The sequence below is a fragment of the Jaculus jaculus genome, chromosome 3 (genome assembly GCF_020740685.1).
Source record: "Jaculus jaculus isolate mJacJac1 chromosome 3, mJacJac1.mat.Y.cur, whole genome shotgun sequence".
Taxonomy (NCBI): Eukaryota; Metazoa; Chordata; class Mammalia; order Rodentia; family Dipodidae; genus Jaculus; species Jaculus jaculus.
In genome coordinates, this window is record NC_059104.1 from 73921192 (window position 1) to 73944098 (window position 22907).

Genomic DNA, 22907 nt, shown 5'->3' on the forward strand with positions numbered 1-22907 from the left:
ATCCTAAAGAGAGAACCACTCCATCATACCTCAAAAGGACCCCAGCTGAAACTAAGAATTGGTGAAACAAGCAAAGGTGCTGTTTTCTTGGTGAACCAGATACCAGCACAAGGGTGAAGGAGATTGACACAGAGAACAATTAACTCCTACCAAATAAGATATCCAGAGATACAGAGGCCCCCAACACCTCATCACTGAAGCAGACCAAAAATGAATGCAACATGGCTCAGGGATATTTTGCAGAGGAGGGAATAGAAAGAATGTCAGAGCCACACGTTTGGTCATGATATGGAGAGACATTTCTCCTACCCATAACTGTGGGCTAACTCCACAATGAATGACCCATATACCTCAACAGAGGGGCCAGAAGGAGGGGTAGGGCATGTATGAGCCTAACAGTGGTACCAACTTGACTGTATTCACTGAGTACAAAACTAATTAATAAAAAAATTTTTTTAAAGAATTCCTTCAAGTATTTTCTGTAGATCTGGTTTACTTGTCATAAATTCCTTTAGCCTGTTTTTTAGTGTGTGTGTGTGTGTGTGTGTGTGTGTGTGTAATGTCCTTATTTCTCTATCAATTTGCATCAATAGCTTTGCAGGATAAAGTAATCTTGCTTGACAGTTGTTATCTTTCAGAACTTGGGATACATCATTCTAAGCCCTTCTGGCTTTTAAAGTTTGTGTTGAGTAGTCTGCAGTTATTCTGGTGGGTTTGCCCTTGTAGGTGACTTGTTTCTTTCCTTTACCTGTTTTTAATATATTTTTATTTGGTTTTTGTGTTTGTTTGATTATAACATGGTGTGGAGAGGTTCTTTCCAGAATTTTTCTGTTTGGTGTTCTAAAAGCTTCTTGTATCTGCACTGGCATTTCTTTCCCAATTTGGGAAAATTTTTCTTCTATGATAATGTTGAAAAGACCTAATAAGCCTCTGGTTTGAAATTCTTCTCCTTTTGTTATGGCCTGAATTCTTATGTTTGATCTTTTCATAGTGTCCCAGATATTTGAAATTCCCATTCATACCTTGCTATTAGCTTGTCTTTCTCTTTGTTGGACTATATTAGATATGCCACCTGGTCTTCTAGTTTAGATAGTCTCTCCATCCATTCTACTGGTGAGACTTTCCACAGAGTCTTTATTTCATTGACTATATTCTTCAGAGCCAGTATTTCAGCCTGGTTTTTCTTCTGTATTTCTATTTCATTAATTTATTTCATTAATTTAGTTTCTTATGTTCTCTTTCAGAAGTTTGTTTTTTTTTTCTTTAATTTCTTATTTTCTTCTTTGATTCTCTTCATTTCTTCTCTGATTTCTTTTTTTTTTAATTTTATTTATTTAAGAGTGACAGACAGGAGGAGGAGAGAGAGAGAATGGGCACACCAGGGCTTCCAGCCACTGCAAACGAACTCCAGAAGTGTGTGTCCCTTGTGCATCTGGCTAACGTGGGTCCTGGGGAATCAAGCCTCGAACCGGGGTCCTCAGGCTTCACAGGCAAGCACTTAACCGCTAAGCCATCTCTCCAGCCCATCTTCTCTGATTTATTTGAGCACAGACTCCATCATTTTCTTGAAATCTTTGTCAGGCATTTCATCTAAAATAGTCTCATTGGTGATCATTTCTGATGGATTTATACTTTTTGGTGGGACCCTATTTTCTTGATCCTTTGAGTTTCTTGTATTATATTGTAATGACTTTTGCATTCTGTATTTATTTGATTCTTGGGTCTTCTACTTACCTGTAATGTCCCCAGACGTGGCAATACACCTCTATATATCTTCAGGATATGAGTTCAAGGTGCCAGGTGCAGCTCTTGTCCCCCAATCAAGCCACAGAAGTAATCCCAGGTGTTGAGTTTGCTTGTTAAGCAAGTATTCTAGTGGACTGGGTGGAATAATATACTGGCAAATTCTAAACTTCAACTGAGTAACATACACCATCAATAAAAACCCAGCACAAAGTATGCAATTGTGGGGATTAAAACAAACAGATAATCATAAAAAGCCAAAATCCCTTCAAATAAAAAAAAAAAAGCCAAAATCCCTAAGGGTGTGTGTCATTCTACACCATTAATCTTGTCAGCTGGGAAGTCAAGATTTCTGTTCTGAATTGAGTTCCAGGTCAACCTGGATTTGGATCAGACCCTCCCCCCAGTAATGACAGAAGCAAAAAACAAAGGCCCTATATATATGAAAGCACCAAGGGCAACAATATTCAATCCCCAAAAATAGGTTATTTGAAAGTGGTAAGTCCAAACAAGAATATATACCCCATAACCTACCCTGACAAGGAAAGAAAGATTAGCTCTTGCAGGAATGTGTACCTGTTTTTCATTTATTTATTTATTTATTTATTTATTTATTTATTTATTTATTTATTTATTTTGTCAGTCAGCCTCATTACCTTTTGGGGTGGCTTCCAATCTCACCAATCCTGAGTGCCCACCTCGATCCCTCCATGTTGTGCTGTGCAGCTGTATCTCTGATCCACTCTGCTGGGTGTGTTGCCACTGGGAGCTGAATGCTGGAGGTTCACAGTTCTGATGGTGGGGGACACAAGAGTTCAGACTTCTGGAGTTGCTTGCACTTTCAGTAGCTCTTTAGTTAATCTCAGCTGTCTTTCCTTCAGATTTCTTAACTTTTCAAGAAGGCTGATGGAGTTGAAACATCTTTTGCTTGGTCTGCTTCTGCTGCTGCCTGGCGCACCTGACAGGACTATGCTGAACAGGTGCTTGGATCTCATATTGAGATTGCCTCAGTGGGACTCTGGCTCTTTTCCTCCTTTCTGGTGGGTCTTTGTCTCTCTGGATTCTCCGCTGTATCTAAGAATAAACTTTTTGGAAGAAGATTGTATTTTTCTGGGGTTTTGCTTAAATCCCCCCCTAGGCTGGTTTGGTGTGGCTCCTAAACAGCCATCTTACCTGGAAATCAACTTCAGATATCTTTATTAAGATTAAATTTCTTACTTAAGTCTTCAGCAGGTGGAGTAAGTGTGTTAATAAGGGTGGATCTTGAGTCCACCCCTATGATATACTTAGAGCCAGATTGAGCTGTGGGTTTTCTTTTCTCTCTATGCTGTGAATGTATGATGAAGTGAGCCCACTTCTTTTGCTATGATGAAGCTTTTGTCAAATCAATAAGTGTGGAATAAGCTGCTTTTGTTGGGTACTTTTCCCAGAAACAAGAACACGAGTGTAACATTCAAAAAAAATATTTTTTTTTGGTTTTCCAAGGTAGGGTCTCATTCTAGCCCAGGCTGACCTGGAATTCACTATGGAGTCTCAGAGTGGCCTCAAACTCCCAGAAATTCTCCTACGTCTACCTCCTGAGTTCTGGGATTAAAGGCATGTGCCACCTTACCTGATTCAAATTTGTATCTTCCTCGCTATTTCACTTATCCTTAAACATCTCTTCTTTACAAATACTGGCTTTTAGCCTCAGTTCACTTCTAAATTATCTCTTCCCTCAGAACCCTTTACAGGTTACTTTTCCATCAGACTCTCACTGCTTTCCTCAGATCATTATCCCTTCTCTGAGACATGCTCTCTAAGTCAAACTTTCTCTTTTTTTAAAATTTTTTTCATTTATTTTTATTTATTTATTTGAGAGCAACAGAGAGAGAAAGAGGCAGAGAGAGAGAGAGAGAGAGAGAGAGAGAGAGAGAGAGAGAATGGGTGGGCCAGGGCCTCCAGCCACTGAAAACAAACTCCAGACGCATGCGCATCTGGCTAACGTGGGACCTGGGGAATCGAGCCTTGAACCAGGATCCTTAGGCTTCACAGGCAAGCACCTAACTGCTAAGCCATCTCTCCAGCCCAAACTCTCTCTTAAACTATCACTTCCTTTAGGCACTGGACTCCAACCTTCATCCCCTGATTTCCTCTCAGTACCTCCAGAACACAATATCTTCCTTCACACATATAAGGTCTGTCTTCCTTATACAACCCCTCCTTCCACAGACCCTTTAGTCCCCCATCCAACCTATGATAATCAAGCCACTGCCAAACATAATACATCAAAAATATCATTCCCCTGATCAGGTAGTTTTTATCCCAGAGATGCAAATATATACACAAATTGATAAATGTGATACACCATATAAATGGACTGAAGGGCAGAAAGCATATGCACATCTCTATAAATGCAGAAAACGATTTTGACAAAATCCAACATTCCTTAATATTAAAAGTCCTACAGAAACTGGGAATAGAAGGAAGATATCTCAACATACTAAAGATTATTTATGACCAACTTATAGCTAACATCATACTAAATGGGGGAAAATCTTGAAGCATTTCCACTAATATCATGAATCAGACAAGTTTGTCCATTGTCCCCACTTTTATTTAATATATTGTTGGAAGTCTTAGCTATAGCAATACAAGAGGCACAATTATCATTATTCCCAGATGATGTAATTCTAAACATAAGGGACCCTAAAGACTCTAACAGCACTGTTAGAGCTGATAAACACTTTTATGAACATAGCAGGATACAAAATTACCACAGAAATCAGTAGCCTTCCTACAGACCAACAAAAAACATGATAAGGATAAAATCAGAAAAACACTCCTATTCACAATTATGTCAAATAAAGAAAGAAGCAAAGAAAGAAGAAAGAATGAACAAACCTTGGAATATTCCTAAACAAGGAATTGAAGGATCTCTACAACTAAAACCTTAACACACTCAAAAAAGAAATTTCATAATACACTAATAAAAGGAAAGATAGCCTATGATCTTGGATTGGGAGAAACAATACTGTGAAAATGTCAATCATACCAAAAGCAATTTACACATTTAATGTAATTCCCATCAAAATCCCAATGACATTCTTCATGGAAATAGAAAAAACTATCCTAAAATTTATTAAAACCTCAAATAGCCAAAACAATGCTGAACAACAAAAATAAAGCTGGTGGTATTACCATACCTGGTTTCAAAACTATGGCACAGTGTTATAGTAACAAAAACTGCATGGTACTGGTATAAAAAGAGATACACAGAACAATGGACAACATAGAGAGGAGTACTCATATGTAAACTAAGGCAACTATAGCCATCATTTTTACAACTAATTTGCTAAAAACAGTCACTGGAGAAAAAATAGCCTCTTTAACAAATGGTGTCATGAAAACTGGATATCTATATGCAGAAGGAAGAAAATAGTTCCTTTTCTCTCACCATGCACAAGAATCAAACCTGAAATTCTGAAAGTATTACAGGAAAAGGAGGGGAAACACTGCAATATATTGACATAGGCAATAACTTTCTGAATATAACCTTAGTCCCTCAGGAAGTAAAATCACCAATCAACCATTTGGACCTCATGAAATTAAAAGGCTTTTGTGACAGTCTGAATCAAGCAAAGAAGCAACCTACAAATGGGAGAAAATCTTTGCTAGCCATCCTGATCCAGGATATGCAAACAAACAAACAAACAAATCCCAAAAACAATAGTAAGAAGCTGAACAAACCTATCAAAAACTAGATTGTGGAACTGAGTAGTGCTCTGAAAAGAAGAAATATATATGGCCTACAAACATCCAAAAACATGTTCTACATCCTCAGCCATCAGGAAAATAGAAATTAAAACTACTTTGAAGCTGGGCGTGGTGGCGCATGCCTTTAATCCCAGCACTCGGGAGGCAGAGGTAGGAGGATCACCGTGAGTTCGAGGCCACCCTGAGACTACATAGTTAATTCCAGGTCAGCCTGAGCCAGAGTGAGACCCTACCTTGAAAAACCAAAAAAAAAAAAAAAATACTTTGCGATTCCATATTACTGCTGCCAGAAAGGCTATAATCAAGAAAATAAATAACAATATATGCTGATGAGGATGTGGAAAAAGGGGAAGCCTTCTACACAGTTGCAGATAATATAAACTGGTATAGCCATTGTGGAAATCCATGTGGGGCTTCCTGAAACAGCTGAATATATATACTGAATATATCTATACCTATATCTATATCTATATCTATATCTATATCTATATCTATATCTATATCTATATCTATATATATCATTTTATTTTGTTTTTGGTTTTTTCTTTTTCTCTCTTTTTTTATTAGTTTTCTATTCAGTAAATACAGTCAGTTTGGTTCCATTATTAGGCTCATCAGTGACCTACCCCTTCCCCATTGGCCCCTCCTTGTTGAGGTATATAGGTCATGCATTGTGGAGTTAGCCCACAGTTATTGGTACGATAAATGTCTCTGCATATCTTGACCCAACATGTGACTCTGACATTCTTTCTGCCCCCTCTTCCACAAAATTTCCCTGAGCCATGTTGGGTTCTTTTTGGTTTGGTTCAGTGATGAGGTGTTGGGGGCCTCTGAGGCTCTGGCTCTCAGATTTGGTAGGAGTTGATTTTCTCTGTGTTGGTCTCCTTCCCCCTTGTGCTGGTATCCAGTTCATCAAGACAACAGCACTCTTGCTTGTTTCACAAATTTTCCTTAGTTTCAGCCAGGGCCCTTTTGAGGTATGATGGGGTGACTTGCTCCTTAGGATCTGCCTCTATCTGAAAAAGAGAAGCAGATTCTCCAACGGACAGTAAGTTAGCTCCATGACAAATGAAATAACCCTTACTCTTTTTTATAGAGAGTTTAATAGATGTAGGCCCTCTTGTAGCCCATGATTGATGGTAGCTTGATATTGGAGAGATGGCTTATATTTGGATATGATTCTGACTTGTTTCCCAGCTCCAGCTATGGGTCCCGTACCACTCAGGGGATCAGTTAGCCAAATCAAGAGCAGTTGGTTCCCCACCATGGCTGTGTGCCACTATTGCACTTGTGTGGGCATCACAGCCAGTTATTTGTTGCTAAGTAGGTTAGACCACGAGTTGCTTGGACAGATATTGGTCATTTCCCCCAGTCGCCCATGTAGCACCTTCTGGCACTAGACACGCTGACTACCTGGGGACTGACTCTCTCCTGGCCTCCAGCCATGCCATTCCATTTTACGTGTCAGCTGCATATGGTGTCTTCAGCAATAGGGTCTTACCACTGACCTTTGGTGAGTCATCAAGTACTCGGACAGAAATCTGTCATTCTTTTAGGAAACCTTGTAGGTTTCTCTGATCAAAAACTCATTCTGGATGATAGCCCATGCGGGTACTGAGAGTTACAGGTCATTGCCCACTAAGAAAATGAGGAAAAATATAACTAATATACAAGAGTTAGAGAGGAGAGAAAGAGAAAGAGAGAGAGAGAGGGAGGGAGGGAGGGAAGATGTAGAAGGTTTAGGTTAGATGCGTGGTCGTCTCCTCCTCGGGAGTTTGGGGCATTTCAGTCGTAGACTGTGGCCGGGGCTGCGGAGCGTCGGGGCAGGAGGAGGGAGCCCGGAAGCCGGGAATGGAGTTGGTGTCATTTGAAGACATAGCTGTGGACTTCACCTGGCAAGAGTGGCAGGACCTGGACGTTGTTCAGCGAAACCTCTACAGGGATGTGATGCTGGAGAACTACACCAGCCTGATGTCCTTGGGGAACTGTATAACCAAACCTGATTTGATCTTTAAGTTGGAGCATGGACTTGCACCATGGAGTGTAAATGAAGATGTGATTCAGTGTATTCCAGAATTAAAGAGTGAGCAGAAAATGTACTGGATAAAGACTGATGATTTAAAACAATGCCAGAATTCTTTGTGTCACAAGTTACATCACACTTGTCATGAAGAAGAAATCTCAGGTGAGAAGTTGTATGAATTGTGTACAACCTTGAACTCCAGTTCACAGCTTATGAAGCATAAACCTATTCACACAGGTGAGAAACCACATGAATGTGGGAAACCTTTCATCTCCCAGTCATATCTCACTGTGCACCAGAGACCTTACACAATTGGCAAGTCCTATCAATGTAATGTATGTGGGAGCACTTTCCTTGCAAAGTCAGATCTTAAGACAAATCAGAAAATTCATACAAGTGAGAAGACATATGAGTACACTGAATGTAGTAAAGTCTTTATCTTTCAGTCAGATTCCACTGTGCATCAGAGAACTCACACAGGTGAAAAATCACACGAATCTACTACATGTGGGACGGCTTTCATTATCAAGTCAATTCTCAAAAAGCATCAGAGAGCTCCCACAGGTGAACAGCCACATGAATGTACTGCATGTGGTAAAGCTTTCATCTCCAAGTCACATCTCGCTATGCATCAGAGAACTCACACAGGTGAAAAGCCACATGAATGTACTGCATGGGGTAAAGCTTTCATCTCCAAGTCACATCTCACTGTGCATCAGAGAACTCACACAGGTGAAAAGCCATATGAATGTACTGCATGTGAAAAGGCTTTCATTACCAAATAGATCTTAATAAGCATCAGAAAACTCACACTGGTGCAAAGCCTTATGAATGTACTCTATGTAGTAAAGCTTTCATCTGCAAGTCACAGCTCACTGTGCATCAGAGAACTCACACTGGTGAAAAGCCATATGAATGTAATGAATGTGGAAAAGCTTTCATCTTCAAGTCACAGCTCACTGTGCATCAGAGAATTCACACAGGTGAAAAGCCATATGAATGTACTCTATGTGGAAAAGCTTTTACCTGCACGTCACACCTCAATATGCATCGGAGAATTCATACAGGTGAAAAGCCTTATGAATGCAGTGCATGTGGGAAAGCTTACATTACCAAGTCATATCTTAATATGCATCACAGAAAACACATAGGTGAAAAGCCATATGAATGTAATGAATGTGGTAAAGCTTTCATCTTCAAGTCACAGCTCACTGTGTATCAGAGAATTCACAAAGGTGAAAAGCCACATGAATTACTGCATGTGGTAAAGCTTTCATCTCCAAGTCACATCTCGCTATGCATCAGAGAACTCACACAGGTGAAAAGCCACATGAATGTACTGCATGTGGTAAAGCTTTCATCTCCAAGTCACATCTTGCTGTGCATCAGAGAACTCACACAGGTGAAAAGCCATATGAATGTACTGCATGTGAAAAAGCTTTCATTACCAAATCAGATCTTAATAAGCATCAGAAAACTCACACTGGTGCAAAGCCATATGAATGTACTCTATGTAGTAAAGCTTTCATCTGCACGTCAAAGCTCACTGTGCATCTGAGAACTCACACCGGTGAAAAGCCATATGAATGTAATGAATGTGGTAAAGCTTTCATCTTCAAGTCACAGCTCACTGTGCATCAGAGAATTCACACAGGTGAAAAGCCATATGAATGTACTCTATGTGGAAAAGATTTTACCTGCATGTCACACCTCAATATGCATCGGAGAATTCATACAGGTGAAAAGCCTTATGAATGCAGTGCATGTGGGAAAGCTTACAGTACCAAGTCATATCTTAATACGCATCACAGAATTCACATAGGTGAAAAGCCATATCAATGTACTCTATGTGGTAAAGCTTTCATCTGCAAGTCACATCTCACTGTGCATCAGAGAACTCACACAGGTGAAAAACCGTATGAATGTACCACATGTGCGAAAGCTTTAATCTCCAAGTCACAGCTCACTAGGCATCAGAGAACTCACACAGGTGAAAAGGCATATGAATGTACTGCATGTGAAAAAGCTTTCATTACCAAATCAGATCTTAATAAGCATCAGAAAACTCACATTGGTGCAAAGCCTTATGAATGTACTCTATGTAGTAAAACTTTCATCTTAAAGTCACAGCTCACTGTGCATCAGAGAACTCACACCGGTGAAAAGCCATATGAATGTACTCTATGTGGAAAAGCTTTTACCTGCACGTCAAAACTCGATATGCATCGGAGAATTCATACAGGTGAAAAGCCTTATGAATGCAGTGCATGTGGGAAAGGGTTTGTGTGCAAGTCAAAACTCACTGTGCATCAGAGAACTCACACAGGTGAAAAACCATATGAATGTAGCAAATGTAGGAAAGCTTTCAGCACCAAGTCACATCTCACTATGCATCATAGAACTCACACAGGTGAAAAGCCGCATGATTGTATTGAATGTGGGAAGACATTTATTACCAAGGCTAATCTTAATAAACATCAGAAGGTTTAGGTTAGACTTGATCCAACCCTCTCCAGTGTCTTGTGGTTCAGGTGTTTCCTGTAAGGGCCTGATGGGCCCTGAAAGGCCCAGGCGTGAGGCCTAGTGGAACTTCCTGAGTCTAGCTAAAGTTTGGCGACCTGTCTCTGGCCAGCTATGACTCAGCAGGATGCCTAATGGCTTCTGGCCTGCTACCTCCGTGTGGCAATTGTAATTACCATTTCAATAGTCACAGTTCACTATTGGCCCTTACCTCTGCTCCCATCCTAAAATTCCCACCTTCATCCCCAACATGATATAGGCAACTGCTCAGAGTAATAAAGCGAGTTGTTCCTGCATGGAAAAGACTCCCGACTCAGCGTGGTTTATCTCCAGTGGCCAGGAGAGGTTTCTGAGTCATCCAACGCTCATCATCCCCTCAACCCCTAGGGAGGAACCAGCAGGCCCAGTCCTTCCCTCGGCACTACCTGTGTGGGAAGGAGCCCTGCATCTGGTGCCTAACGTGAGGCTCTGGAACCCCGACAGACTAGTGCACCCTGTGAGAGGCAGTCGTTGAGGATGTAATGGGTGTGTGCAGGTGAGCGTACCCTCATGAGTTATGAGGCAGTCTTCATATTTAGTGCATGAAACTTTGCTTCTATAACCTGTACTTACTTGTTGACATCTCTTCCTTCCCTTTCTCTTCCCCTTCACCTTTGGTTTGCCGTGGCTTTTGTATTCCTAAAGGCTTGTGCTTCTCTCTCTCTGCTTGGGCCTGTGAAGGCAGGCCAGCTTTTTCTGCCATTATGGAACTTCCCCTGGATCTTTAAGCTTCAGTAAATATCCCTTCCTCCATAACTGTACCTGGTCTGGAAGTTTATCTCAGCAAACCTAAAGCTGTCTGATGAGCTGAGATGAACCTGACCATGTGGATGTTATCTTTTTTAACCTTTGTTTTAAAGAAATAGACATGGATTTGATGCCTACAACTAAAGGTGTCTTCTGGAGTGGTAAGCCAAATTTTATGGACTATTCAGATAAAAATTTAAAAATTCTAAGTACAGACAGCATTAGACTTCGAGGCTTAGCTTATAAGCTTTCTAAGAGGAAAGAAAGACTACAGGGAACTTCATTGGAACTGGGCTACTGTCATAAGGGCTGGCTACGTCCTGCTGCCAAGGCCCAAAGAGTTTAATCAAGGTTAAATTTGTAATAGACTGATATGCTTAGCTAGAGATATTGGATTAAAAAATTTAAGATTTGTTTTTTCTTTGTTTTGGTTTTTCAAGGTAGGATTTCACTCTAGCCCAGGCAGACCTGGAATTCCCTATGGAGTCTCAGGGTGGCCTGAAACTAATGGTAATCCTCCTACCTCTGTCTCCCGAGTGCTGGGATTGAAGACATACACCAACATGCCTGGCTGAGACTTAAGATTTTAAGCTAAAAAAAAAAAAAAAAAAAAGAAAACCTCAAACAAGTTAAAATTACAAGCACTGAGATAAATTTTAGGTTATTATGGTTCAATTTACATTGTTTTAGTCTCTCCTTGCTATTCCTTATACCAGGTAAAAATGTTTACTCTGTGCCTTTATATATTAGAAATGTTCAACTTGCTTAATTTTACAAATCTCAAAGCAAGGCCTTTGTAGATTTTCTCCAGACCTGAAAAATCTCACATTCCACAGGCATCCCATACAACCCCCGGGGCCAGGCTATTATTAAAAGATATAATCATGGCCTTGAGAGATGGCACAGCAGTTAAAGCGCTTGCCTATGAAGCCTAAGGACCCAGGTCCGAGGCTCGACTCCCCAGGACCCACATTATCCAAATACACAAGGGGGCGCATGTGTCTGTAATTCATTTGCAGTGGCTAAAGGCCCTGACACGCCTATTCTCTCTCCCTCTCTCTATCTGCCTCTCTCTGTCTGTCGCTCTCAAATAAATAAATAAAAATATTTTTTAAAAAAGATAATCAAACTCTCAAGTCTCAATTACAAAAACAAAAGGGAGAATGCATACCCCCACATGACCAACTAAAAAGGGCCTTATTTACCCTAAATATTTTAATTTTTTCTAACAATTTATAATGTATGACGGTTATAAATCTATTGGGCTCCAGGGGCACAATATGATAATTTAAATAAATGGCCCCCAGTATATTCAATTGTTTATCTTAAGGTGTGATGGTGGGTTTCAGATTTCAATCTAAAGATATGCAAATTGTGCCTAGTAGGAGTTCCTAAAATGTGTTGTGGCTTTTGACTTTAATATTGTACTTTTAATGTCTAACTATCCTTCATACTCACAGCTTTAAAGTAGTTCCTGAGAAAGTTCAAACTGTATCTTCCTTTAAGATCTTGAGCTTGATCCTTACCATAGATACATACATAGATACCTGTTAGATAATCTATATACTAGGGTTAAAAGTTAAAACTCGTTTGGAGTGTCATGTAGATTTTCAATGGATTTGTGTTACTTCTAAAAAATATAATAACAGTTAACAGCATTGGGGAAATACATTTAAGAGATATTTGGCACAATGATAATATTTCCTTAGATCTAATTCAGTTACATACAGAGATTTTGTCTTTACAAAATAATCAGCTTATTTTTGATACAGCTAAAGCTGCTGATGACTTAATATGTGCTTTTATGTCTACCTTGCTTAGATGGAATTCTCTCACTTCTTGGATAGGAAGCTTTGCTGCTACAGGTGTTTGTCTTTTGCTCATTCTGTGTCTGCTGCCCATACTCATTAAATGCCTTTTGAGATCCATTATGGATATCTGTGCAGAAATACATGGGATATAGCTACAGACCTGACCTCAGTTTCCTGAGACATTATCTTAAAGCCCCTGCAGAGGCTGGTAGTCAAAGACAGGTAAGATTCTCTCGAGTTAGGTCAACCTAAGACAGGGCATGAATGATGGCATTCATGTACCAATGATGGGTAAGGCCTAAATATCGTAGAGGACAACCTAAGACAGACAGTCTTTCTGCACCGAGGCCCAGTGGGGCCCGGTTCATAAAAATAATAAATAAAAAAGGGGGAGTTGTTGGGAGCCATTTTGGCTGGACTTGTATCCATAGCTCTGGGCTTTCGGCAGCAACACTTTAGCAAAACTATAGCAAGGCTTTAGCAAAACTATAGCACCTACAGTAAGCAAGATTATGTACATTTAGTGTCAGGAAGCCATTCTGGCAGCAAGACATTAGCAACTACATGTAAGCAAGATTATGTATATTCAGAGTTGAAGCCATTTGGCTGGCCTTAATAGTCTTTTGTACTGAGAAGTAATTAAAATACAAAAACTCTGTAAGAAATGTAAGTAATTAAAATACAAAAACTCTGTAAGAAAGGAGTTTTTTTGATAGAAACTTATGTGAAGCTCATAAAATTTTTGTCCATGGGAAAACTTTGTAAAAAGAAAAAGACCCATTTGGGTACTAGCGAGAGACCCAAAATATTTGTCCCAACAAGGGGACACTGACAATCACTTCTCAAGGGAGTGTCCCACCCCGGAGGACTGTTCCTAAAGTGGTCCTTCAACCTGCTAAACTAAATAACTCTGTCCCTTGCAGAGGATTGCTGGCTTTGCCTCCGATCTGGGCCTCTCCAGCTAATTACAGTATAGTTGTCCATAAGACCTTAAAAAACTGCTCAGCCACCTTCCCCATCCCCGTTCAGCTTTTTCCAATGTTTCCTCTGGGCATTTGGGCCCTGCCTTCCCCTAACAATTCCAGTATAGATGTGAGATATTCATCCTTCCTTCTGTACTTTTAACACAACTGAGCCCAATGCTCAATGCTGCCCACCTTCTGGAATGGTTTATGTTTGTGGAGGCGAAATGGCCTATAACTTTCTGCCCAGCAATTAGACGGGCCTTTATGCCCCAGCCACCTTAATCCCTGATGTGGATATCATTTCTGGAAGCTAGATTCCCTGGGTAAGGTAGTCCTACAAAACAGGAGGGGACTAGACCTACTAACAGCTGAAAAGGGAGGCGTATGTTTGTTTTTACAGGAAAAATGCTGCTTTTACGCCAATAAATCGGGAATCGTCCAAGACAAGATTAAGAGGCTCCAGAAAGACATGGAGAGGAGGCAATGGGACCCCCAGGACAACCTGCTGTGGACGGCCTTACATGACTTCTTACCCTACCTCCTCCTTCTACCTGGACCTCTACCCTTCCTTCTCCTTCCCCTCCTCCTTATCCTCACTGTTGGGCCTTGTGTAATAAACAAAATTACACAATTTATTCACCAGCGGCTAGAGGCAATAAAACCTCGTCAGGTCTAGATATCACAGGCTGGCAACTCAGGAATTAAGTTCCTCAGATGACCCACTGCCACCTCCCCTGCCCTCCATGTGACCAATGACGGGTAAGAGCCCCAGAGGGGGACAACCTAAGACAGGGGCCATGGTGACTAATGCTCTTACAAAACAAAAGGGGGAGATGTTGGGCCCTGAAAGGCCCAGACGTGAGTCATAGTGGAACTTCCTGAGCCTAGCTAAAGTTTGGCGACCTGTCTCTGGCCAGCTATGACTCAGCAGGATGCCTAATGGCTTCTGGCCGGCTACCTCTGTGTGGCAATTGTAATTACCATTTCAATAGTCACAGTTCACTATTGGCCCTTACCTCTGCCCCCATCCTAAAATCCCCACCTTTGTCCCCAACATGATATAGGCAACTGCTCAGAGTAATAAAGTGAGTTGTTCCTGCATGGAAAAGACTCCCAACTCAGTGTGGTTTTTCTCCGGTGGCCAGGAGAGGTTTCTGAGTCGTCCGACGCTCATCATCCCCTCAACCCCTAGGGAGGAACCAGCAGGCCTGGTTCTTCCCTTGGCACTACCTGTGCGGGAAGGAGCCCCGCAAGGGCCTGCTGAAGGAAACACTAATCTAGACCCAAACGACAATGTACCATAAAATTCTACTTCCTAAAAGGCAGACCAAATGGTTGAACCTTCACCAGGCACACACCTTTAATCCCAGCATTTCTGAGGCAGAGGTAGGAGGATCACTGTGAGTTCAAGGCCACCTGAAACTACATAGTGAATTCCAGGTCAGCCTGGACCCGAGTGAGAACCTACCTTGAAAAACCAAAAAAAAAAAAAAGTTATTTTAAAAACTTTAATGTTTTGGTATGAGATCCTTATCTTTGGAAAGTAAACACTAATAAGCAAGGCTTTGCCTTAATACTCAGTTTCCCCAATAGTTAGAACATTTTTCTACATGTCCCTGTCATCTAACAGTTCCTGGAAACCATCAGAAGCTATGGGAAGAAGCTGTATTGAAGAGTATCTAGGTTATCTGATACCTTGTCACTTTTTAGCTCTGCCTGAAGACCATCTTTTGATTTTTAATCTTACTGTTTATATCCTTATACCTTTTTGTACCTGTATTGACCACCTAAACATCTTTGTTAGTAATGTTCTGTGTATTTATTATTAAAAATCTCTTTCTATGTATCCTTTAACAATATCATCTTCTCTTTTACAAAACTTTAATCATTTTATAGGACAATTATGAGAAATTTGACCCAATTGGCTTATCTTATTATTAATTGACAGAAAAGCAAGTAGTTCAGTATCATGAAGTTAATCGTTTTATTATTGGAAATCTGTAGAGAAACATCCTGAGCAGAAAACCTTAGAATTTAAACTGAGAAATATATCATAAACCTGCTTTTAATAATTTAACATCATCTAAAATATATAAGCATCAGAACATTTAATGACCATAAGCATTAGAACAATTAATGACCATGAATTTAGTCACACATAAAGACAGGTTACATGAAACACAGAGCACATGATATGATATAGTTGGCCAGCATTAGGCATGACAACATGAAACATGGATACATATTTCTTTCTAAGATTTTAGCTATGTTTTAAATTGACGGGGACTTAATCTTAACAGGGCAACATCCAGTGGTTAAAACTGACATTGTTTTGTGGCCATCAGCCATATGTAAGAGAGCTGGGATTACAGGACTTCCGCTGGTGTTTGTCTTTGTTTATTTTATTTAGCTGTGTGACAGACACTATTTTTTCTAGTAATTTTAAGGTTAAGTTTCTCTGTGCTGTGATTGTCCCACCTCTGTTATTGGAGATTTTTGGCAGCTATAATGAAAAGAAAGGGGGAAAGGGGAAAAGGGAAAAGAAAGAAAAATGACTTAGAAGCTGTACAATGACTTTAAATTTTAGCAAGGAGAAAAAGATTAGATATCCATATATAGAAGTTAAAAACTCCAGGTAAAGACATTTTTTGATAGGGTTGTTTGATTTCATATTGTTTAGATTTTAAGTAGTGTGTATATGGCAAGTATTAACCTTTGCCATCTATACACATAGCAAAGAGTTTTCTCCCATTCTCTACACTGTTATCCTGTTAACAATTTCTCATGCTTTTCCCATCATTGTCTCAGCACCTATATATCCTCAAAATGGCTCAAGAAGCTGTAGTACTATGTGAGATCTCTTTACATTCTCTCAGGCATGAGAATTAAATCTTTTCTTTCAACTTGCATGAGATCCTTGAGGGAACTTCCAGTTCCTTGAAATTCATTCTTTCAGTAGTCAGAGAGTCAAAGGTAAGGACAAAATTGTGTCTTCAGAATATCTTCTTCCTGCTAGGGTGGTTACATTTTCCCCACTCAGTATTATCAACACAATATTGAGGTAAAACATTCCTGAGTATAAAGCAATAATCATAAACTTAATACTAGTACAAACCAAGGTTGGGGCATATTTAGTGTCATTTATAACCACCATTTCTCCATATCCACTTGCTTTATGTTATTTTGGAAGGGTTAGTACAAGTGACTCCATTTGTAAGCTAACTTCTATTTTAAAAACAAAAATTATTTCACTGAAAACCCCCTGCATTGGTGCAAAAATCTGCTCCCAGAGCCATAGGATATGATTTGAAAATTTCAGTGCAAGGGATGAGATATACCCCAATGAGTTGTCCACCAAGACCACTAAACCTATATGGAATATTGCCATTCCTCTTGGTTACCCACCAAAACCAGATGGCAAGTCCTTATTGTTGAAGACATCACATGCACTGTTTTCAGGATGTAATGAAACTGGTGTAGAAGCTTCCTACTTGATAGTTAGCTTTCTAAAGCATGTGAGAACATTTAATACACACTTCTGAGAAAGATAATTCATCAACATTCCTACCCAGCTATGAGTTTGTGTACTTTAAAACCAACTTGAAAGGCAAAATATGTCCACAGGTGCTAAAGATTCTCAATTTTCTTCATAGGAAGGAAATCATGTCTGGTACTGTAAATCTGGCCAAAAGTCTGTGTCTATGGACTTAGGCCCTATGGGTGAACCCAATAGCATGTCAAATTTCCTTGTATATGGCTATATTTTTATCCATAGATTGGTATTTAACATAGAATTTTTAAAAATTACATTTTATTTTTGTTTGTTTATTTGACAGAGAAAGAGAGAGAGAGAGAGAGAGAGAGAGTGAGAGTGAGAAAGAGAGAATATGGGCATGCCAGGGCTTCCAGCCACTGCAAATGAATTCCAGACATGTGTGCTCCCTTGTGCATCTGGCTAATATGAGTTCTGCCTTAACTGCTAAGCCACCCCTCCAGCCCTTGAACATGGAATTTTTTCATGCAAAAGGCAGAGGGTTAATACAGAGATGCATAGCTGGGAGTTAATAAGCACAGTGACTACCGTGTGCTTAGCTCCAAACATGGCATGTAAACTACATCTTCCAAGACTCAGAGAACTTTGTGGAAGAAGGATTGAAAAGAATCAAAGAGCAGCAGAATTGGAAGCAGATCCACAGAACTGTGTTCTCTTTATATGACAAGTCTGCCAAAACATGAACTCATAGTTTATCTAGTTACCTGTACAAGAGTGATCTTGTCAGTATTGTTCATGAAACCCATATCTCCCATAAAAAATACTGGCAACTGATGATTTCTGGGAGAGGGGTAGTGGCATAGCCACTGGTGGGTTGCCAATTATTCAGTAAGCATCATCTAACCCATGATCATGAAAGTGACCCTAATTAAAGTCAGTGACTCAAAAAGCAGCAAAGAGTATATAGAACATCAGAAGGTGATCTAATGGAAAGAAAGATTTTACTAGGAAAAGAGAGGGGAAGAGAGACTAAACAGGGGTAGTGGGATCACATTGCATTGTGTACCTGTTTGAAAGTGCCAAAAATAAAGTCTGTTCTTTCTCTTCCCCAGCCTCTTTTCTTTCTTTCTCCTGAGAAGGTCTAGGTTGCCTTTTCTATTCTTCAGAGGAGCAGCACAATTTAGAACTGTCCAAGGCTGAAATCATGGAGCTCCACCTGGGGTGCCAGAATTCTTCCTTTCTGCCCTCCCCAGCTGAATGCAAACTTTGCAGACGCTAGTGTGTACAGAGTGCATTCATGATGCATTCATAAAGTCTCCATTATGATGACATAACAGGTTGTAGTGGAGCTTGATATGCTATCATCCACCTTCTTGTAAATGACCTGTCACCCATGCTTTGTAAGTAAAAATCCAGTGAAATCACTCATTCAACTTGGACCATGGTTAAACATAACTTTGAACTTTTGGTACCCTGTTGGGGATAAAAAGACATTTGTTTGAAAATATGGATGACAATACAAAAGAATCATTATAATAAAATATAGAGAGACTGTACAATACTAGTCAGTAGGAGTGATTATGACTAACCCCATTGGGAGGAGAACACAGGACATCCTTGAAGTGGAGAGAGGAGGGATTACATTTCATTCCACAAAGAGAAACAATGTCCCTATAGAAGAAAAAGGGTGTAATATGAGCAATAGTAAAGAACTGTATTGGTTCAAGGGTGAAAGACATAAAAATCTCTTGGAACTAAAGATTCTATGTGGGTACCACAAGGTTATCAAATGAGTTGATGGATCCAGCAAATGGAAGGAGTTAGTATACTAACCATGTGTCTGATTTTTTTTTGGCATCTCATGTTGCAGTCTTCAGACTTCTGTCATGCTTGGAACAGGGCCAAAGTCTCTTTGGCAGGGGCAGATGTTCTCCAGAGCTTGACTTTGAGGGAACCCTCTGGGTCCCTGGTGAACTGTTTGCTATTACAACTGGCTGAGGATACTGTCTTCTTGCTTCTGGTTTGCTGAATTTATATCACTTGGCTTGTAGGTGTAGATGAAATTTCCCAAGGGTATGTGGGTCCCCTTGTTTTACCAACTTTATAGAAACATCATTAGTGGCAGGAGAACCTGGCTTATCTCTATAAATATAAGCCAATAGATACCATCAAACAACCAGCACCACCATCATTAGTAAGTACAAACATCCAGAATTCAAAATTGATTTTACATCTTAGGGCTAGGGTCTAGACTTGCCCTAACTGTTCTTTAGGACTTGGCTCTGAGATCTTTCCTTAGGGATATACCTCCTTTTAATAAGACATGTCAAAGAGAGATTGGACTAATAGAAATCAATAACTATCAGGTAAACATAATCAGTAAGGACAATTTTGGATTTTTGATTTAAAGGCAAACAGTGATCAGGGTCAGGCAGAGGCAGAAGGCATGAGTTAATAGTTTAGTACTGTAGGCCAACATCAGGTAGGGCAATCTGTTGTCTGAATCTTGGTTTATATTGTAATATCTTATAGTTATATGCTCTTACTGGGTGCTTAAGACCATGGAGGCAGTAAAAATTAACTATGTACTATATTCTAGTGGTCATTCAAGGCCCTGTAGGAGAGACTTTTAGGAACCTGTATGGAGTTCTATGACTCTCAGCACTGTCATCTGCTAGTTAAGGCTGTGCTTACCAAGTGGCACCCCCTCTTTTGGGAAGCCTGGAGGACTGATTTTCCTCTGAAATGACTCTGCTGTTGCAGATACATTGATTTGGAGTCCATCTCCAGGTCTCCATGTCTTTCCTGATCAAGAAGACAGGTAACTTATCAGAGGCTATAAGTTAGTAAGTGTCCCATCATCTCCTGTGACCTTCTGACCTGGGAGCAGAAACCAAACTATTTGGTTATCCTTTTAACTCCAGTGATTCCAATTGGCCTTGGCTTCTACATATGGTTATTAGTCACTCAGAGAGACTATGCATACTTGATTAGCAAAATAGATTTAGTTTAAAAGGCACGAAACATACCTGTTTAGCAAAGCTGATCTGGTAAGAGAATAACACAATAATTTAAAATCATTCTGATTAGTATTTAAATTTAGTTGTCAGGTGTGAGCTATTTCTGGTACATAAAAAATATACACATTTCATCTTTTAAGTATCTGTCAGTTCTAAATATAGGCAGAACATATTAGCAGCCCTGGAAACAATATTTTATCCACAACTTCAAATCAATTGATTTGTTCTAGAAACTGTATGCGAGGAAAAGACAAAACAGTATAAAAACTTGGCATCTGTGTTTGAAAACAACATTGACTAGTCTGTATACCTATGTAGCTAACAATTGCCCCCCGAGCTGGAAGAAGAATGGAAGCATTTAAGACCCTTTTTCTAGAGCAGGGAACATGTCTTAAGTATCAACATATCTATAAGCAATGAACTTAAGATAAAAGAAATGAGAAAATTACTTAAGTAAAACCCTGACTGAAACTGATTATACATAGCTTAAGAATACAGCCAAACCTGGTCATTGTTGAGCTAAATTAGTCTGATTTTAACATACATTAGAGACATCATGATAGACATAAAGTGATTTCATCAACTACCTTTAATCATTGAGCCATATGTAAGTTTAACATAAGGCAATATTTATGAGTGGTATAACATATAAAGCCTAGACAAACTATACTAACATTGTTTGTATATTATAGCCTTTCCTAGGACAGGAGGAGTTTCCTTAGTTTCCCTAAGAACAAAGTCACAATGACTAAATCACGTTTTATAAGAGTTAGACAGTAATCTCAGTGATAATCACCCAGTAAAACAGCATGAGCAAGACTGAAATGATGTTAAGTTTACAGTGTTTTTGTTTTTGTTTTTTAAGGTATAATAACCTTATTAAAAAGTAAAAGGTTGGCAAATAGAGGAACATAGCAAACTTGGTTGAAAACTTTAAAACCAGTCTTACAACCGTATAACTATTATTATAATCAGACTGACATCAGTAAATTAAAGTTTCAAATTTATAACCTTTAGGTATGATATCTATAGCATAGCATCCTGCTAACAGGTAGGTCCATTCTTTGTCAGTCTGATAATAGTCATCTTAATCTCAAGCAGTATGTAATCTGATTAAGCACTTGAAGATTTAGTTAATCAACTTTGTTTTTAAGCCTTTTGTTTAAGTTTATGCATACCTTCATCTACATACTTTTACCTTACAATCTGTATAACCATTCTGTAACAATCTTCCTTATCAAACATTTAATATCCAACATTTAAAGTTTCTTTTTCAGTTTATCTTTTTATCTAGTTTATCTCATAATTATCAGCAAAACTTTTATTGTTTTTGTCATAAGTCCTTTTAATATGGCAATTTATGTGTTTTCTCTTTTACTCTCAAAAGGCTCTTTGAAATAATCTTTTGTAAAAGAGTAAACCAGAGTTGACTTACATTGTTTACTCAGAATGTGTGTATATGTGTGTGTGTGTGTGTGTGTGTGTGTGTGTGTGTGTGTGTGTGTAGAGAGAGAGAGAGAGAGACAGAGAGATAGATAAATTTATTTTAGCATTTGTTGATTTTTGGAACCTTTTTTAAATCATCTTTCTGGAACACATATTTTAAAAATATGAAAGCAGATAAGAACATTATTGAGGACTTCCAGTTAAGATGGCAGCATAGGTACCACACCAAAGCAGCCTGGGGGTGGGGGGGAAAGATCAAAAAAACTCAGCAAAATACATACTTTTACTAAAAAGTGAGGTTTATAGGAAATTGAAGCAGCAGCGGAGAAGTAGGAGAGATCTAGAGCATCCAGAGCCCGCACAGGTGGGAAAAGTAGCTGTGGCAGCTCCGCCAACCTCGGCAGCAGTGGCAGCGCAAAGAAAGCTGCCAGGCTCGGCTCGAGCCGCAGGAAAAGCCAGGTGCGGGTGCTTCCCCTCACACCGCTGCCTTCTGCAACTCAGGAAACGTGAGGGGAGAGCGGCAGTGAGCAACGGAGGAGCAGACCGCGAGGTAGAAGAACACGTGGAACAGCGAGAGAACCTGAGCAGCTGCGGCTCCCTCCCCTCCCCCACAACCTGAGCCCAGCTCCAGCGAACAGAGCAGCGGTCCCGGGACCCGGCCACACCAACCTGACCCAAGCAGGAGCAGAGTCCGGCAGCAACATCAGCAGCTCTGGCACCGGTAACAGCGGCCAAAGCAGCAGCCCAGGAGGGGCAAAAACAGCCGACCCAGCAGCAGAAGCTTCAGCTGCTGACACAGTGGGGGAGCTGATCTGCAGGGCCACAGTTGCCAGGCTTGGCTTGCCCTGCAGGCAAAGCAAGTGCCCGGCTCCAGAAATCACAACAGCAGCCCGACGACCCAGGCAGCAACTTGACTGAGACCAAACTGATCCAAGGTAACTGGGCTTGCACCAAGGAAGGGTCTCATTTGGTCACAAGCTAACTTGGATCCCTCAACAGACCAGAAACCTTAACCTCTATGTGGATAAAGGATCTGGTTGTTATAATAACTACTCTGGCATACATACTTGGGGCTGTTTTTACTGAATGGGTACAGTGTTTAGTTAACTTTTAGAATCTACCTGTATTTTATTCCACTCAGCCTACTTGAATACCCCCATAGCAGGGAAACTCAACCCCTAGGAGCACCTTTGTAGATACTCTCAGAGTCTTAAGAGCCACATCTAACACCACAAGCTCCTACACTGAAAATATATAACATCAAACCAATTGATACAGCTAAGAATACCCAGCTAGCTAGAAAATCCAAGCATTAACTTAATCCAACATGCAAAAATATATACA

At 40.0% G+C, this 22907-nt stretch overlaps 1 protein-coding gene across 1 annotated transcript; it reads left to right on the top strand.

The window, feature by feature from the left end:
- The first annotated feature begins 7350 nt into the window (after positions 1–7350).
- On the top strand, positions 7351–10012 carry LOC123459433 (zinc finger protein 585B-like). The gene is made up of 4 exons (XM_045146051.1): positions 7351–8109; positions 8433–8757; positions 8841–9512; positions 9717–10012. The coding sequence occupies exons 1-4, from the start codon at positions 7351–7353 to the stop codon at positions 10010–10012; spliced, it is 2052 nt and encodes a 683-aa protein (XP_045001986.1).
- Positions 10013–22907: the final 12895 nt, after the last annotated feature.

Excerpts from the sequence above, each read along its gene's own strand:
- LOC123459433 (XM_045146051.1), top strand. The coding sequence starts at position 7,351 with ATGGAGTTGGTGTCATTTGAAGACATAGCTGTGGACTTCACCTGGCAA. Across the intron at positions 8,110-8,432 it reads AACAGCCACATGAATGTACT|TATGAATGTAATGAATGTGG; the intron begins GCATGTGGTAAA and ends GGTGAAAAGCCA. Across the intron at positions 9,513-9,716 it reads GCATCAGAGAACTCACACAG|CTTTTACCTGCACGTCAAAA; the intron begins GTGAAAAGGCAT and ends TATGTGGAAAAG.